The following is a 20,534-nucleotide window of genomic DNA, read 5'->3' as shown; positions in this document are numbered from 1 at the left end:
TAGAAACAAGGTCTCACTATGTTGCCCAGGCTCAGACCTTCTAACTGCCTGCCAAAAACCTCCTCCTGTTGGCATCTATGTCTCTACTTCACATCGTCCCAGCCAAACATCTAATTCCCTCTCCCATTTCTAACCTGGTTCTTCTGTCATCTGTGCTTTTGAGAAACATTTGTAAACTAGTACGCTAAGTATTCCTTCTCTTGAATTCTACTTTTTTTCTAAATGAAAGAAACTAAGACAAAGATAAAGAAAATGGAGGGAAGAATCCATATGGAGTTTCCAAGAGACAGGTAAGAGGGGAAGGGAGGCAAGGAAACAAGAATTAGACTAGAGACTACCTGGTATCACCTGCACGGTGGGGCCACAAGTAGCTGGGACACAAAACTAAGGGGCATTATGTTGCTGGTGGGTAGCTTGGAGTTGAGTTTATGGCTCTGGAAGAAACTATATTTTTTAACATGCATATATTTGAAGTAATTTGTAAATATTATAAGTGTTTAAGATATTCAACCTATTTCTCTCACATTCTGAGACTCATACATATTTTATGAAGCTGATATTTTTCATATTAACGTATATAGCTAATATACAAAAGAAAACACTAAACATTTAGCTGAACTTGAATCTAAATGACTCTAATTATAGAATCATCCCTACTGCACCCAACACATACACACGCACCCACACGCACGCACGCACGCACACAGCCAAATATCTATTTTAATCTAAGCCTTGAAAAATCATTTAAATACCGAACGCTGCAGTGATTCTACTACCTGATTTTAATATTTTATTCAATTAAAAAATGACTTCCTATGTGACATCTTTGATTTATTGTGTGATTCTTTTTCATCTTATAATTTGAATATCTAGGTGATCATCAGTGAGATTGCTGGTTTCAGTGATAATTACTCAGGTCTGACTGTTTTTCACAAATCATATGCTGAAAAGCCTGGGGAGTTTAAGTCCTTCCCGATGCTATATAATCTATCTGATTCATTTTGTTACTGAGTGCTCTTTGTGATAGATAAAAATACAGCTAGCCTATTAGTTAAGTGTAAGTCCCGAGTAAAGGATAAATAACAGATGAGCAGCTTCAACCAACACCTCAGCATGGCGTTTAACAGCTGCCAAAAGTACTGTATAATCTTTTGGAAAGCTTAATCGTTCCCTATTGCACTTTTTGAAAGTGAAGAGTAGTTATTAATCCTGGTGTTCGCACAAAATTTTCACAGGAGATCTTCATTGAATAAATAGTGCTGTTTCATATAAAGGTTTTGGTTTTATGTAACACTTAACTGTTAGAGGTTAAACAAATAGCAGTGTACTAGCATGAAGAAAAATTGTATTTGGTAAAGAAAACTATATTTTAGGCTGTATTAAACTCTACAGCCTATTAATTAGTGCTTTGAGAAAAGAGAAAATATAAATCTTTCTGGAGGCCATGGAGTTTCCCTTTTTTTATTCCTTTTTTATTCCTTATTTTTTCTCTCTCTCTCTTAGAAGAAAATCCTTGTAATAGTTCAATTAATCATGTTTTATCTTCATAAAGTATGTTATTTATCAAATATGTGGGAGAAGTTGACTTTCTTAAGGAAATGTAACACTGTGTAGCAGCTTTTTCCTTTTTAGTCATTGGCTTCTTAGAATCCTATTCATGCTGTTAAAACATTTACTTCGTTAATGCTTCATTTTCAGAAAGGGTGGCTCCAAAGAACTGTCTTGATTCATTTTAACTTATTTGTGACTTTCAAAGAGATAGAGTTGTCCTTATAAAAATACATTTGCATTTAGGTCATTAAAATTGAAATTGACCAATTCAAACAATTTAAAGGAAAGAAATAATAATTCTGTAGTTCTAAAGTCAGTTTTCTGCAAGAAGAAAAAAAAGAGACAAGTAATTAGATAACCTATTGTCTTATTTAAAAAGGAAAGAGAGAGAGGATGGAGGCATATTTAACAAGCAAATGGAAGGGAAAAAAAAGCAGAGGTTTACAATCCTAGTCTCTGATGAAACAGACTTTAAACCAACAAAGATCAGAAAAGACAAAGAAGGGCATTACATAATGGTAAAGGGATCAATGCAACAAGAAGAGCTAACTATCCTAAATATATATGCACCCAATACAGGAGCACCCAGATTCATAAAACAAGTTCTTAAAGACCTACAAGGAGACTTAGACTCCCTCGTGATAATAGTGGGAGACTTTAACACCCCACTCTCAATATTAGACAGATCAAGACAGAAAAATTAACAAGGATATTCAGGACCTGAACTCAGCTCTGGATCAGGGGACATAATAGATGTCTGCAGAACTCTCCACCCCAAATCAGTAGAATATACATTCTTCTCAACACCACATTGCACTTTTTCTAAAATCAACCACATAATTACAAGTAAAACACTCCTCAGCAAATGCAAAAGAATGGAAATTATATAAATAATGTATAAATTATAATTTGTATAATGTATACATTATAATTTCCATTATGTATTATGGAAATTATTATAAAATATAACCACAGTCCAATCAAATTAGAACTCAGGATTAAGAAATTACTCAAAACCACACAACTACATGGAAATTCAGCAACCTGCTCCTGAATGACTCCTGCGTAAATAAAGAAATTAAGGCAGAAATCAAGAAGTTCTTTGAAACCAATGAAAACAAAGAAAAAACATACCAGAACCTCTGGGACATAGCTAAAACAGTGTTAAGAGGGAAATTTATAGCACTAAATGCCCACATCAGAAAGCTGGGAAGATCTCAAATCAACACCCTAACATCACAATTGAAAGAACTAGAGAAGCAAGAGCAAACAAATTCAAAAGCTAGCAGAAGACAAATAACTACAGTAAGAACAGAACTGAAGGAGATAGAGACATGAAAAACCCCTCAAAAAAGCAATGAATTCAAGAGCCGGCTTTTTGAAAAGATTAACAAAATAGATAGACCACTAGCTAGACTAATAAAGAAGAAAAGAGAAGAGTCAAATAGACACAATAAAAAAATGATAAAGGGGATGTCACCACTGACCCTACAGAAATACAAACCACCATCAGAGAATACTATAAACACCTCTATGCAGATAAACTAGAAAATCTTGAAGAAATGGATAATTTCCTACACACATACACCCTCCCAAGACTAAACCAGTAAGAAATCAAATCACTGAATAAACTAATAACAAGTTCTGAAATTGAGGCAGTAATTAATAGCCTACCAACCAAAAAAAGCCCAGGACCAGATGGATTTATAGCTGAATTCTACCAGAGGTACAAAGAGGAGCTGGTACCATTCCTTCTAAAACTATTCCAAACAACAAAAAAAAGAGGGACTCCTCCCTAACTCATTTTATGAGGCCAGAATCATCCCGATACCAAAACCCAGCAGAGACACACACACAAAAAAGAGAAAACTTCAGACCAATATCCCTAATGAACATCAACATGGAAGTCCTCTATAAAATACTGGCAAACCAAATCCAGCAGCGCATCAAAAAGTTTATCCACCATGATCAAGTCAGCTTCATCCCTGGGACGCAAGTCTGGTTCAACATATCCAAATCAATAAACATAATCCATCACATAAACAGAACCAATGACAAAAATCACATCATTATCTCAGTAGATGCAGGAAAGGCCCTTGATAAAATTCAACATCCCTTCATGTTAAAAACTATCAATAAACTAGACATTGATGGAACATATCTCAAAATAATAAGAACTATTTATGACAAACCCATAGCCAATATCATACTGAATAGGCAAATGCGGGAAACATTCCCTTTTGAAACTGACACAAGACAAGAATGCCCTCTCTCACCACTCCTATTTAATATAGTATTGGAAGTTCTGGCCAGGGCAATCAGGCAAGAGAAAGAAATAGAAAGAGAGGAAGTCAGATTGTCTCTGTTGGCAGATGACATGATTCTATATTTAAAAACCCCATCTTCTCAGCCCAAACACTTCTTAAGCTGATAAGCAACTTCAGCAAAGTCTCAGGATACAAAATCAATGTGCAAAAATCACAAGCATTCTGATACACCAACAATAGACAAGCAGAGGGCCAAATCATGAATGAACTTCCATTCACAATTGCTATGAAGAGAATAAAATACCTAGGAATGCAACTTACAAGGGGTGTGAAGGACTTCTTCAAGGAGAACTACTGCTCAAGGAAATAAGAGAGGACACAAACAAATGGAAAAACATTCTATGTTCATGAATGGGAAGAATCAATATCATGAAAATGGCCATACTGTCCAAAGTAATTTATAGATTCAATGCTATTGCCATCAAGCTACCATTGACTTTCTTCACAGAAACAGAAAAATCTACTTTAAATTTCATATGGAACCAAAAAAGAGCTGGTATAGCCAAGACAATCCTAAGGAAAAATAACAAAGCTGGAGGCATCATGCTACCTGACTTCAAACTATGCTACATGGCTATGGTAACCAAAACAGCATGGTACTGGTACCAAAACAGATGTATAGACCAATGGAACAGAACAGAGGCCTCAGATATATCACCACACATATACAACCTGATATTCGACAAACCTGACAAAAGCAATGAGGAAAGGATTCCCTATTTCATAAATAGTGCTGGGAAAACTGGCTAGCCATATGCAGAAAACTGAAATTGGACTCCTTCCTTACACCTTATACAAAAATTAGCTCAAAATGGATTAAAGACTTAAATGTAAAAACCAACACTATTAAAAACTCTAGAAGAAAACCTAGGCAATACCATTTAGGACATAGGCTTGGGCAGACTTCATGACTAAAGCACCAGAAGCAATTACAACAAAAACCAAAATTGACAAATATATATAATTAAACTAAAGAGCTTCTGCACAGAAAAAGAAACTAGCATCAGACTGAACAGGCAACCTACAGAATAGGAGAAAATTTCTCCAATCTACCCATCTGACAAAGATCTAATATCTAGAATCTACAAGGAACTTAAAATTTACAAGAAAAAAGCAACCCCATCAAAAAGTTGGTGAGGATATGAACAGACATTCTCAAAAGAACACATTTATGTGGCCAACAAATATATGAAAAAAATCTCATCATCACCAATCATTAGAGAAATGAAAATTAAAACCACAGTGAGATATCATCTCATGATAGTCAGAATTATAATTATTAAAATATCAAGAAGCAAGATGCTGGCAAGACTGTGGAGAAATAGGAATGCTTTTACACTGTTGGGAGTGTAAATTAGTTCAACCACTGTGAAAGACAGTGTGGCAATTCCTCAAGAATCTAGGACCAGAAATACCATTTGACCCTGCAATCCCATTACTGGGTATATCCCCAAAGGATTAGAAATCATTCTACTATAAAGACACATGCACACGTATGTTTATTGCAGCACTATTCACAATAGCAAAGACTTGGAACCAACCCAAATGCCCATCGTGATAGACTGGATAAAGGCAATGTAGCACATACACACCATGGAATACTATGCAGCCATAAAAAGAATGAGATCATATCCCTGGCAGGGACATGGATGATGCTGGAAGCCATCATTCTCAGCAAACTAACACAGGAACAAAGAAAACCAAACACTGCATGTTCTCACTTATAAGTGGGAGTTGAAAAATGAGAACACACGGACACAGGGAGGGGAACAACACACACCCACACAGGGGCCTGTCGAGGGGTGGGGGGCAAGGGGAGGGAGAGCATTAGGACAAATACCTAATGCATGTGGGGCTTAAAACCTAGATGATGGGTTGATAGGTGCAGCAAACCACCATGGTACATGTATACCTATGTAACAAACCTGCACATTCTATACATGTATCCTGGAATTCAAGGTGAAATAAAAATGAAATAAAATAAGAGAGAGAGAGGGAACTTTTAAATTCCTCAAGAGAGACCAACCATTTTCCGGAAATGAATATTAAAAGAAATATGTAATGCAAATATTTATTAAAATGACATTAAACAATGTAAACATTTTATTTAGTCGCAGTTTTGTGAGAAAAATGCAAAAATTTACTTCTTATATATTCAATCCAGAATGAAAGCTTGAAGGTTTAATATGTAACTCTAGCAAAGTAAAAGTATTTCAGTAAGAGACCTAAGGTGATGAGTCTCTGAAATGTGGCTGTATTTTAATCTAACTTGATGAGCAATGTAGCTATGTATACTCAAAGCAATGGACCTCTGCAGTTAGCATGTCTGACTATCTCGGAACATGATTTTCCCAGCCACCAACCTAACAGAAGCTTGGTGTCAAAGAGTTCAAGATTGGGCAAAATTAAGGTTGTGTGCAGGCTGTATGGCTGAACACAGATCTACATGACATGAACTAGATATACAGAAGGCAAAGTAAACATTCTGCTGTGTAAACAGGAATCTAAATTTGCCTAATCAGGAACCAACTCAATTCTTACAGAGGTAAGCCTCTGTGATGTTTGTAGACCTTTTTCTTTTTTTCAATCAGGAAATTCCATTCTTAACTATTTTAGATATTTCTGAATAAGATTCTAGAATTCTTAACCTGTTTATTTTGGAAAATTTTAAGTTTATTATGAAAATAGAGATAATAGTAACTATCCATCATCCAGTTTCAATAAAAATCAATATACAGCCAACATTCAGACCTTCACTCTCCTTCCTCTCCCCCAACTCTGGATTGTTCTGAGGCAAAGCCCAAATATTATAACATTTCCTTTATAAATATTTCACACTGTATTCTGAAAAGGTAAAAACTATTTTTAAAAGCACATGACTACAATATCATTTCTGTGTCTACAAACAATAATTGTCAATAATTTCTGTGATAGTTTGTCTCCAAGATGACCATAACTGATTGATTCCTTCCCTTCCACATGCATATTATTTCCCTGTCAAGAGGTAGAGACCATTCCTCTACTTTCATGAATCTGGGATGTCCTGCTTCTGCTTTTCCCAATAGAATATGGCATAAGCGAGGCTATAGAAGTTCCAGACCTTGACCTGAAGAAGCCTGGAAGTTTCCTCTTCTTTTGGGAGTGCTGAGTCAACACATCTTACTACCCTGCTAAAGAGACCGTAGGAGAGAACATATCTATTTATTTGTTGATTGATCAAACTATCTATCTACATATATAGAAAGAGAGATAGAGAGAGAGACCCAGCCATTCCAGCATCTTGGGTGAGCCCAGCCTTCCAACTGTCTTCATCGAAATACTAGACATGTGAATGAAGCCTTCTTGGATTCTCCACACATGCTCCCCCACCAACTAAATATCACTGAATTACCCCAGTTGACATTCTGTGGAGAAGAAAAATTGCCTAGCCAAGACCTGCCTAAATTTTGGATCCATAGAATCATAAATAACAAAATCATTAAGTCACTATGTTTTCGTTTGATTTGATACAAGGAGTAGGTAACTAAAACAATTCTGTAACATTATCAATATTCAGTCAATGTTCAACTTTATCCAATCAGTTTTTAAATATTTTGGATGGAGTTGGTTTGTTTGAACCAGGATTTCAACAGATAACCCTAGAACTCAAAACAATAATGAAAATGTTTTATGCATCTGTAAACATTTCCCATTTTATTAACTAATTTTATAAAAAATATCTGATGTACTATGGTAACTCTGCATAGATAGGTGGTTTTTGCAAAGATTACTATCTACATTACACAGATTTCTTTTAAAAAAAGAACTAGATCTAGAGATTAAATGGCATATCAGAACAATTATATCTGGACTTCAAATCCAGATAGTAGCATTTAAGGTCTAGTGCTCTTTCCTTTATTCCAAACATGGTTGAGCCTTCAAAGATTTGTATTACCTGATTGGGTCTAATAAGATTTGCTATTATTGGAACCATAAAGAAACAAGTATTTCTCCACTCTTCATCCTTATACTCTGAGATGTATTTATTTCTGAAATATATCCCCTCCTCTCAATCTCTGCCACGTGGTTCCTAGTGTAGGCTTCCATTATTTCCCTCCTGGAATACCAAAGTCCTAATTGATCTCTAAGTATCTGGTCTTGATCCTCTTTCATTTTTCCTCCATTCCATTGCCAGATGCATCTGTCTAAAACCAAACTTGGCCATCTTGATTCCTCTGCCTAATAATATTTAATAATTCTCAAACTGATATCCATAGAAGGAAATGTTCTCAGAAGGCCACGAGTTCTCCTGGAAAATCTTTAAAATTCCTATATCTTGGTGAAAATGTAAAACAATAAATACAAGAATCTTTTGAATCATTAAGATGATTACCTAATAACAAAGTACTGCCATCTACCTGACTACAGTAACGATGACTGCATCTGCATTTACCTCACGATGCTAATGCTTGCTATATAAATAAAGCTTTTTGAAATTGTTTGGCTATTAAAAGTCATAAGACAATTAAGCAATCACATAAAATATGCATAATGATGCAGAAGTCAAAAGAACCTGGACCATAACATTTGATACCATACCGGTTTCTACAAATGCATTGTCAAAACACACTCCATGTTAAACATACCAAATTGCAGTGGTTCTGTATCAATGGGCATACTGGAATATAACAAATGAACTCCCAGTACTAAGAGATAATGTGTTTAGATAATCACTTAATGTAGAACTCAATAATGCCCTAAATCTGAACTTAAGTAAAGAAAAACGTTTGTATAATTTTCAAGTAACACCATTTAAATTGGCTTTGGAAGCGTAATAGGAACAGAGTTCACATTAAGAATTAGGTTAGATTATCTTGATAAGACAATTAAATCTTTGAAGTTGGTAATACTATTCTGACAACATATTTTTTCGAAAAAGACATTAAGATTAGAGTAGAGAAAAATATTTTGTCTATTGGATTAAACCATACACCATAGCCAAATTTCAATCATTTTTGATCTACAAAAATGTAAAATATTGAGTTAGTAATGAGAGTTTGAATTCACTGGTTTTATAGATATTTTATTTTCAAGTGTTTTCATTTTTTGCCATTGCATTAGTTTTTTCAGGGCTACCATAATAAACTACCACAAGCTGAGGGACTTAAGACAACAGAAGTTTATTTTCGCACAATTTTGGGGTCTAGAAGTCTCAAATCAAGATGTTGGCAAGGTTGTTTCCTTCTGGAGGTTCTGAGGGAAAACATATCCTGTGCCTGACTCTTTTTGAGGTTCTGGTGGCTACGGACAATCCATAGCATTCCTTGGCTTCAACTGTATCTGCTCCCGTAACACATGGCATTCTCCTTGTGTGTCTTTGTGTCTCTGTATCCAGACTTCTCTCTTCTTATAGGGATATCAGTTATTGGATTAAGGCCAACCCCAAACCACTGTGACCACATGTTAACTTGATTTATATCTACAAAAACCCTCTTTCCAAATAAAGTCACATTCATAAGTACTGGGAATTATGACTTCAACGTATTATTTTAGGGTACACAATTTAACCCACAAGTCATATTAAAGGTACAAGCATAAGTTCTAATCTGGTTTTATTTTTGAATATATTTATCTAACATTGTAAATAAGAATAATATAAATCCTGCAATAATTGTCTTTCCTTTTCAAAAAGAGCCTGTATATTATTCCTGTATGAGAAGGTTGACCTAAAGTACAGAGCCTGAGATCCCTATCCTGTCACATTAGACCTTCAGCAACCTGGGACTGGCCCTCTCCATGGCCATCCTCCACCTTACTTCCCTGGCATTTTATTCTTTAACAAAATATAAGTCTGCTTACAATTCCCCAACACACAATACATGATTTTATGCTTTCTTCCCCTTGTTCATTCTGTCCCCTCTGCTTGTAATGTCCTTCCCTTCCCAACTTCCTCATCCCTTAGCTGTGTCCTTTTCTGACTCCTATTCAGTCTCAGTTCAACTGCCATCTTTTCCCAAAAATCCTCTGTGAAGACCACCCACCTCCTCCATCAGCACCATCACCAATCCCAGGCCCTGAGTGAAGTGGACCTCAAGGGGACTCCCATTTTCCCACACATCTGTCTCCCAACAGACTATAAATTCCAAGATCTCAGGGACAGTGTCTTCCCCATGTTTCAATCTCCAGCTCTTAGCACAGTGGTCATCTCAATGTTAAATGAAGGTGTTCGTATGTGGGATGGAAAGAGTTTCAGCCATAGTTCCAAGATTGCTGCTTGCATTCTAATTTATACTTCTGCTGAAAGAGGTATTGCAATTGTCCCATGTGGGAGGTTAGTATCAGAAGTTTGTCACCTAAGCAGTGAGCAAATTCACACAAATATACCTGTCATTAAAAGTGACTTATTTTTCCTCTTTGATTGACTGCATACCTTTTCTATAAAAGAGATTTGTGAATTTAGAGATATGGAAAGATCTCAGCAGCTCAAAAATTTTAGTTTTGTTTTGCTGGAGTGCCCTGGATACACAGGAATCTAATGGAAGAAAGGACTAGAAAGATAGAATGGGTCCATATTTTAAATGACTTTAATGACTTTGAAAGCCAAAATAAGGCTGTATATTTTGCTTTCTATATACTGAGTAGTTCTGTTTTTTTAGAAAGGAGCATGACATAATTAATTTTGTACAGACCAAAATGTCACACACTGGTTCTCTATACTAAGCATAATGGGATCAGAGTTCTATTAATCTGTACTTCTAAAATGACAGATAATTTAATTACTCCCATTTGGATTTTGAAAGTCATATATTTATATATGTGTGTATCCTGGACTTTTAATATTTCACAGATAATAAAATCACTTTATTTTCCAGATTGCTCTTTTGCTAATAATTAGCCACCATCATTTCTCATAATAGCTTAAAATAAAACCCTGCTCTCTCTATAAACTGGCTGGTTCAAATTTACACTGGACTGATTAAGTGGTCAGGTCAGATTCTTTATTATTTTTTTGAAAACTAGTTAAAGCAGTTTAGCAGTTATCAAAAAGCAGCTTTGCCTATTTTAGCTGAATCTTTTGTTATATTTAAAAGTTATATTGTATCTCATTTGGGGTTATTTAACTTTTAAAGTCCTTTTAAAAATAGGGATGATAACTAAATATGTGGGGATAAAAAGTTATGAGATATGACAATAAATATAAGATTTAAATTTCAAGTGCACCTGATGTAATTCATTATTACAGTCAAATTAAACCAACATAAATAGAATTGCCAAAAACACAGAAATAACACGCTCTCACTAACCAATGGGAGATTACCTGAGATCCATGCTGCAAAGCTGACAATGTATTAATTGTGTTTAGAATAATCTAGTCTATGGAAATGTATTCAGTGAAGTTAACTTTGAAATAGAACCATTGTATATGTATGAGATATTCATAGCATTAAATTAGAACCCACATTTCCCTTTTTAAATGACTCTTTTTTTTTTTTTTTTTTTTTTTTGAGACGAAGTCTTGCTCTGTCACCCAGGCTGGAGTGCAATGGCACAATCTCGGCTCACTACAACCTCCACCTCCCAGGCTCAAGCGATTCTCCTGCCTCAGCTTCCCAAGTAGCTGGGATTATAGACACATGTCACCATGCCCAGCTAATTTTTTTGTATTTTAATAGAGACGGGATTTCACCACATTGCCCAGGTGGGTCTTGAACTCCTGACTTCAGGTGATCCACACACCTCGGCCTCCCAAAGTACTGGGATTACAGGCGTGAGTCACTGTGGCCGGACTTAAATGACTTTATATGCCATTTGTGGAGCCATTACAAAATTTCAGCTTTTTAAAACCCATATATTAAGGCTTACATTTTACCCAATAAATTACATTTATTGGGTAGCTAGGTAACCTTTTTGTTTTGACTTTTGTTGCTAAAACTTAGTCTTAACTCACTAAATCATGGACTTTTCTACTTGGTAGAGACAAAACTGTACTTTAGCTTTCACTTTTTTCAGGTAAACTAAAACTCTAAAAGGTGAACTGCTTTAGTTTATCTGATGCCTTATAAGGAGAATAGATCTTGGAGGTGAAGTACCACTTGGTGTCTAAACATCTTGCAGCATTTCCAGGTCAATATTCTGAACATCTCCTTGTAGCATTTTCTTTTTGTAATTCTCTAAATGAGATGGAAGAGTTGGAATGAAAGTGTATTTGTCCCAAAATATCAAATACTCTCTCAACCTTTTAAGGAAAAGCCTCTTTTGTATTCATTTTAATCTCATTTGCCTTTTTTCCCCTAATGTTAAAAACAGATTGCAGGTGGGAAATTCTGCTTAATTAAAATTTGAATGAGTTGGGTTTAATTTATCAAGGTTTAATTATAAATTAAATACATGTAAATTAAATGTGACCATGGATCCAAGTAGACTGCTTCTATTCATTACAACTAATCCTTTCCTAGATTTGAAAACTGCATTACTAATATATCAAAACCAACTTCGCGATTTTCTAAAAACAGCCATGTATTTTTACATCTGAGAAGTACTATGTTCCAAAGGAAACAGTAACATTCCTCAGTATCTCAGTGGCAATATTTATTATCTTTTCAGTGAAATCCATATTTATCAAGAAATGCCAGTGTGATTTTTCTTGAGCCAAATACACTGTATAATAGAAGTTTATATGGGTTTATTTAATGTATGTGTGTGTTTCATAAATACTTCCAAATTACATGAATTCTCTCTAATAAATTTTACTGTATAATTAGTTCCCTTAATATTTTATAGGCTTACCAGATTAAAAATGGCATATTTATGTGGTATATGATTTTCTTTTCCACATTCAGGTTCTCTCTTTAGGAGCAGATGTCCTACCTGAATACAAACTGCAGACGCCACGCATCAACAAGTTTACGATATTGCACTACAGCCCTTTCAAGGCAGTCTGGGACTGGCTTATCCTGCTATTGGTCATATACACCGCTATATTTACTCCCTACTCTGCAGCCTTCCTCCTCAATGACAGAGAAGAACAGAAAAGACGAGAATGTGGCTATTCTTGTAGCCCTTTGAATGTGGTAGACTTGATTGTGGATATTATGTTTATCATAGATATTTTAATAAACTTCAGAACAACATATGTAAATCAGAATGAAGAAGTGGTAAGTGATCCCGCCAAAATAGCAATACACTACTTCAAAGGCTGGTTCCTGATTGACATGGTTGCAGCAATTCCTTTTGACTTGCTGATTTTTGGATCAGGTTCTGATGAGGTAAGAACTGCTTAAGATTCTTATTTTCTGAAAGACTGCAATTATAAAAGTGAATCTATTTTAACTGCAAAAAGAATAGTTGCTTTGCAAGCTTCTTGTATCTCACAGGTAAAATTCATTTTCAATTGGGGATGCTACAGAATGAAATGAAACCATTTTGCCATTGCAAATCGAATTCTTTCTCTTTTTGCTAAGAGATGTAAAAGATTCTCCATTCTTTATCTACCAAATTAAACTTGGAAACAAGTGGTCCATAGCACACACATTCCCAGGATTTAAAATCTCTATTTACTAACTTCATGGGTGTAAAACTGTCAAATATTAAGTATGTCTCTGTTTTTCTTAACTCATTATTAAGGTTTGAGACAGCAGAGATTTGGTTTTTGTTCAAATTATGCAAAGAGGGCACCTTCTGGAATGTCCTATTCAAAAATGCATTTTCTTAAATAATATTCAGCTTGGAAAGTACTTTTTTGGTATCCCATTACCTAATAAAATTGGAAACTAAGAAAATATGAGAAGTGTATGTATTGTGCATTTTCTGGATAGAAGGTCCAGAACTTTAATCAGCTCCTCAAAAGATTCTTTGATCCAAAAGAAGTTAAGTTTTCCTACAGTTCCTTTCATCTAATTTCCATTATTTTTACCATTTATAAACTTTCTGGATTCTATAATGGAAAGATTTTCAGAATGCTTAAAAGTAGTTCCAAAGGAATAGGTTGAAAAAGATAACCTCAATATGTTGGATTTTTTTAAATCGTGTATTTTTCTACATAAGAACCCTGCCCTGCACCAACTTCCTCCTTTCTCCCACAAAGAGGAGGCCAACTCCTCTTGGCAGATGGTTGCTTCCTAGCTAATGAAGGTTTTAGAACAAGATAATCCTCCTCGACCAAGGGGAACCAAAAGATTTTATTTCTAAATCTATTTATTTGTTAGAAATAAACTCGCTCCTATAGAATATGCTGATAGAACTCTGAGTCAGTTAAGAGCAGGGCAATGAAACAATACATTTTTCCTGGGTTCTACAATTTTAAACAAAGTCCCAACCTGACTTTCCTCGTCTGTAAAAGGATGATAATAATATTACCTCCTCCCTTTGCTTTTTTTTTCTAATTTGAGGCTCTAATGAGATAATACATGTGACTTAGCAAAATACTTTTTAAAAGTCAGCTGTTCTTAAATTAGCTGAACTTTTATTGTTAGCTACTCCTAACTTTGGGTTTTAACTAAAAGACAAGAGAGTGAAATACTTCTTTATTAATATATATCTTTGAGTTTCTTATAATGGGTGATTCATATCATTACACATATCATATCAACTTATGTTGATGAACAATAAAATAAAAACTCATTCTTTCAGAAGTTAAAATATATTCACCAACAGCAAACACTAGTGATTTTGTAGATAAGCTTAGAAGTATAATGGGAGAAGTTTTAAGAAGCTTGTGTCTTTTAAATTGTAAAGTCTGGATTTTAAAATGCCCTGAAAATTCTGGACATAATGTTAGTGTTACCCCCAAATTAAAATCTAGTACTGCTGCCAGTGTAGATCTTAGAACTAGAAGTAACCACAGGTAATCATGTAGTTCAATCCTCTGCCTAGGAAGCTAAAGTATTATTATTCCCATTTTACAGATGAGACTGTTGAAACCTAGAATTGTTCAGTGATGCACTCCGTCCTATTTTCTGCATTACTCTTAGTTACTAACATAATACTTTATTCATTCAAAAAAATTTGTGTTGGGTACCCTTCAAAGTGACAGGCACTGTCCTAGGTTTAGAGATTCAGAAGTAAATCAAACAAAGTTTGTGTTCTCCAGAAACTTACATTCTAGGATTGAGGAAGAGGGGTAGGGGATGGCAGAGGGCACAAGACAGTTAATAAACAAACCACCAAACACAGTGCAGAATGGTTTCAGGAAAGAGTAAATGCTGTGATGATAACAAAGCAGGTGAATGTGATAGAGAACGACCTGGATGGATGGCTAATTTGAATTGGAAATTACAAAAGGCCAATAAGGAGAGGCCATTTGAGTTGAGACTTGACAGGAAGAAACCATCCACAGGAGACCGCTGTGGAGAGCATTTCACACAGAAGAAAACACTAGTGAAAAAGTGGCATTTGGGCCACAAGTTTGTTATGGTAGAGGAACAGAAAGATGGCTGGTGGCTGCCAGGCTGAACCACACAGTAAGAGGTGGAATGCTAAGGTTTAAGAAGGCAGAGACAGGGACCAAATCACATAGATACGTGGGATTTCTTATTTATTCTGGCTGCAATGGAGTCTTTGGAAAGGGAATGATATTATCTGATGGACGTTTTGAAGACTGCAGACTAGAGAGTCAGGCTAGGAGCAGGGAACTAGTTCAGACCACATGTGGTGATGCAGGACAAAACAACAGCTTGGTTGCAACAGAAATGAAGAAAAGTAAATAAATTTGGGATATATTTTGGAGGTGAGCTGCCAAGGCTTGTTGATGGATTAAGTATTGAATGGAAGAGTAGGAGAAAAAGCAGAATTAAGGGTGGTGCAAACATTTTTTGTTGCTTGTTTATTCTTATTGAAACATTTCTTTGGTGAAGGGCAGGAGGGTTGCTGAAGTAAAATTATAAATGGTAATGCATTATTCAGATGGAAAAACCTTACGGGGAAAAAGTGTGTCATGGGGAAGAAATTCAACTACAGGTGACATGTAGGCGAGTCAAGTACCCCATGAGCACCTAGAAAAGTAATATGTGAGTATAAGAAGAGAAATGAGATCCATTAAGTTAAATATTAGATATAATCATGGCAAAGATTGGTTTGGATCAGCTTGTATATAAGAACCATGTGTCAGTTTTCTGTGTGGATCTGTTAAGGGTCTGGAGACACTTATTTGACAGGTCAAAAATAAAGCCTTAAAACCTACACTTTTTTAAGTGTCAGGGATGATTTTGTTGTTTAGATATACAAGATCCAGTAGCCATATCTGGAATAAAGAGGAGTCCCAGGAGAGGGCTTTCATATGTTCATAGATGAATATTTCTACACAATAAATGCATAAGTACATAAATAAATGCATAAGTACACACATAAACAAATTAAGAGTGATTTTCAACAAATTCTAAGAACAGTCATAATTTCTTAATTGCTGAATTTTAAGACAGGGTCTCATTCTGTCAGCCAAGCTGGAGTGCAGTGTTGTGATCTCAGCTCAGTGCAGCCTCTGCCTCCCAGGCTCAAGTGATCCTCCGCCTCAGTCTACCGAGGATCTGGGACCACAGGCAGATGCCACCATACCCAGCTAATTTTCATATTTTTTGTAGAGAGGGTTCACTATGTTGCCCAGGCTGATCTCGAACTCCAAGCTCAAGTGATCCGCTGGCCTCAGCCTCCCAAAGTGCTGGAATTACAGGTGTGAGCCAGTGTGCCTGGCCCTAAAATGTTTTCTATCCATCAAAGCATCATAGATGAGCTTAGAAAATGTAATATTGTCAATGTCAATTGGCAATTTCCCTAAATGTTAAGCTAATGTTTTTTACATTCAACCCTTCGAAAAAAATCGAATTTTTATCTATATTATTTAATCTATGTAACAGGTGTTAATAAATGCTAAGAGGATATATTGGCATATACATTTTTACTAAAGAAGACATGGCGTGGCCGGGCGCGGTGGCTCACACCCGTAATCCCAGCACTTTGGGAGGCCGAGGCGGGCGGATCACGAGGTCAGGAGATCAACACCATCCTGGCGAACACTGTGAAACCCCGTCTCTATTAAAAATACAAAAATAATTAGCCGGGCGTAGTGGAGGGCGCCTGTAGTCCCAGCTACTCGGGAGGCTGAGGCAGGAGAATGGCGTGAATCCAGGAGGCAGAGCTTGCAGTGAGCCGAGATCGCGCCACTGCACTCCAGCCTGGGCAACTGAGCGAGACTCTGTCTCAAAAAAAAAAAAAAAAAAAAAAAAAAAAAAAAAAAAGACATGGCACAATTGTTCATATTTTTCTAAATAACTATTTAATTTTTTTCTTACATAATTACAAATCACCTACAATAACTAGAGGATCTTCTATAATGTTAAAAAAACATGTTGAGGAAAATAAATACTGGCAATAACTGGGCTTGCCTTTGTCATTAATATCTTCCTGATGATGATACCATCCAGAGAGACAATAAAAAGATTCTTTATTTCCTAATTTCTGCATCAGCAAACATCATACCACCCATTACATCAATCATTGGCAAATTTTATCTGTATCATTGGTTCAAAGGAACAATGTTATTGGCTCAGTCTCTAGAAAGTTAACTTTTGATTATCTGCCTCATATTTTCCCATATTTAGCTCATCTGTGACAAATCTTAATTTCAGAGATATTAACAGCTGAAATCTACAAAACTCTGCTCAATTACATGCTTCATTAACCTCTTACTCCCCAGAAAATTAGGATTCTTGCAATTGATTATTTGCTTCATTGACCCCTCTCCTTTCACACTTTATGGTTATTTTTTCTGAATCCTGAATACAAGCAAAAAAGGCCTTTGAAACCTACGTAACTACTGTGCTCTTTGAGGGAAAATTCCAATAGAAAAGAGGAATTCTGATCATAATAATATGTTTGATTTATTAGTCTGATAGATGAATTGTGAAATGGATGCAAGGAAAATCTTCGCAGATATCTGTATGCAATCTCTGAGCATTTTGACAGCTGAACTTGATTTTTATAATAGATATCTTTAGTTTACTTCTAAACATCCAGTACAATCATGTTCAACTTTTAGGAACAGATCACATTTTGCAGACAAATATACATATACATGTCTACACATAAAGTTGCTAAGTCTCCTTAGATAGTTTTTGGGAGTTTGGACAGAAGTTTCTATTGGCTTATATTTGGAGCTATTGGTCATGCCTGTAAAAATGTATGGCATGACATATAAGAGATATGAGATCCTCAATGGAAAAATTATTTTGCTTTTAGTGGATCATTTGTTCATTTGTATGTGATTGATTGTCTACATTTTGCTAGAGATGGCATAAAGTATAACTCTTGGTAAAATATTTCTCAGGACAAGTCTAATTATCATTTAAAAAATATGACATCCCTAGTTATTTATTTGTTGTAACATTTGCATACTACTGTTTAGAATCACTTGATGGTCAGTTGTCTGTTACTGTAGAGAAAGCAAAAGTGAGTTCAAACTGCAGAAAAATAAAATGCTAATTGTAAAACAAAACAAAAATAAGTGTCTCAAAAATAAAGGTTATTAAATATTGAAATGAGTTTCCCAGTAAAGCTGTAAAAATGTCCTCTTTAAAAGCGATACTTTAGAAGTATTTGTGAGGTGTGATATAAATAAATGACAATCTAGGTAATTCCCCAATGTTTTAGACACATTCAGAATATATCTCTTTGATTGTATTAGTGAATGCATTCTTAGAAATATTGCAATGATGTAGTTAAGCTGAACAAAGGGCCAGAAACTAGTTTCCAATATTATTGAGATTTATTGAACAAATAATAATTGAATGCTGTATATAAACACCAGAACTTCGAGGGAATTAGCTGTAATGAAATCTAAAGCAAAATATGAGTGTGGAGTAATGACATTTATTACTTGTCTGGTGTTAACATTTCCCCACTTGCAGCCAAATATTTATTGACAAAAAGGACAAATGATGGATTAAGTAGAAAACTTCAGTGATCATTCATTCTATCAAACCTGCATATGAAACCAAAGATCACCTACTTATATATTTTCATTTATGGAAGAATAATTGTATCACTTATTTAGAGGCAAAGGTTTTAGAGAGTAAATCTCTTAAATAATATATTTTAAATACAGGATTCTTAAAAATGTTTACTAAAAAATAAGGTACAATTATTTTTCAAAAATTTTTAAATATTTCTGAACAAAAGATTTTTTTCTTGTTAGTGAGTCTCTCTTTGTTTAACTGTAGACAATTTATTCTTGAGACAAGAAGTTACTTATTCTAATTTCAAGCCTTCAGAAAGAATTCCACTGGCATGAAGAGAGAATTTTGTCTGATTTATTGTAAAATATCTACCAAAAAAAGAAAACACACAGTCTTCTTGAGTCTGGACCTAGTATCTAACATACATACAAAACGTCAATTGTTTAGAATATATATATATGTATTTAAATAATGTTTAGTTTAAAAATTAATATACATAATAAAGGAAACTAACTTCTACCTCAATATAAGAAGTTATCTAGGGCTTCAGTAAACAGTGGATGTGGATATGTTTTTAAAGTTTTGAAATTGAATGATATTAATCAGCCACCCAGAAAAATGAATAATTGAATTTTTGGAAAAAGAGTTACTTTAGATTAAAAATAATAATGTTGTCAAGATACATTAAAAATAAAAATCTTACATAGACCGACTTTACTGTGACATTTTGGAAAAAAGAGTTGGAAAATTATTCAATCACAATAAATGAGTTGAGCTCTGAGATAGCATGGGTGCTGGTGGGTGAAAACTTGACTTGTTAAGAGTCCATTATATCCCCTTTGCTATACTTAGTGACAGGACTAGAAAACAAAGTGCCTTGCTTCAATGTACTGCAAAATGACTCACCTCTTTTTATATCTTATTTTCATTATGTGTTTGTTTTTTATAACAATAACCACATTTTGCCATCTACTGAGCTTTTATGCTCTTTTTGGTTGCTTCCAAGACTAACAAACAGACATTTTTCTAATACCAGTGAAAAGTTCAAGAAATACCATCTAAGAGACAGTTTTTTATCTCTAGTTTTTACAACTGTTGTGAATAGATTTATGTATAGTTGCATTTATTATATTTTCAAAAATTAAAAAAATTGAGATTTTCATAATGTCTGGGTATTACATGAAATTAGATGTGCTGGGAGATAATTATGCAATCTGAAAACAATTATACTGAGATTCTGATCTTAGCAAAATATAATAAGGTAGTTGTTGGTCCTGTTTCTCACTTGCAGGTAACATAAAGATGGCCCATTAAACTAAACAATGAGGCTAAGGGTTTAGAACAAATTGGCAGAAGATTGATAATTATTAAGTCTACTCTCTCTTAGATTTTAGTGCAATCACTTCTTTCTATTCTGCAATCTGGGGCAAGATATCTTAAGTTTTTAAAGCAATATTAAAATAATAAGCAGGAAAGAGTTATTACAATACTAAACATCATCTACAAGATGTGTTATACACAACTGTAGCTATGCCCAGCTATGCACAACGAATGCCCAGGTGTGTTAGCCACAATTTGATAACAATAGAAGTAAGGCAAGGCATCTGTTACATTGTCAAGCCAGCATATGTAGTTATTCTGGTACATGTTACAAAATTACAAGAGAATAGCTTTGACTCTTGAAGTCAATATTCACTCGTTCTTACAATGCAACTGAGAGAGATAATTACTA

At 34.8% G+C, this 20,534-nt stretch overlaps 1 protein-coding gene across 7 annotated transcripts in view; it reads left to right on the top strand.

Annotated features, from left to right (window-relative positions):
- LOC105483334 (potassium voltage-gated channel subfamily H member 7) overlaps positions 1 to 20,534 on the top strand; it is a 473,655-nt gene that overhangs the window by 375,553 nt on the left and 77,568 nt on the right. For all 7 annotated transcript variants that reach the window (XM_071072859.1, XM_011744162.3, XM_071072860.1 and 4 more), the window contains one exon: positions 12,698 to 13,123. In XM_071072859.1, the coding sequence (XP_070928960.1) occupies positions 12,698 to 13,123 (426 nt within the window). The remainder of the gene's footprint in view (positions 1 to 12,697; positions 13,124 to 20,534) is intronic.

Source organism: Macaca nemestrina, chromosome 11 (assembly GCF_043159975.1).
Source record: "Macaca nemestrina isolate mMacNem1 chromosome 11, mMacNem.hap1, whole genome shotgun sequence".
NCBI lineage: Eukaryota > Metazoa > Chordata > Mammalia > Primates > Cercopithecidae > Macaca > Macaca nemestrina.
Note: the sequence above shows the minus strand (reverse complement) of the source record. Positions and strands in the feature narration are given on the sequence as shown.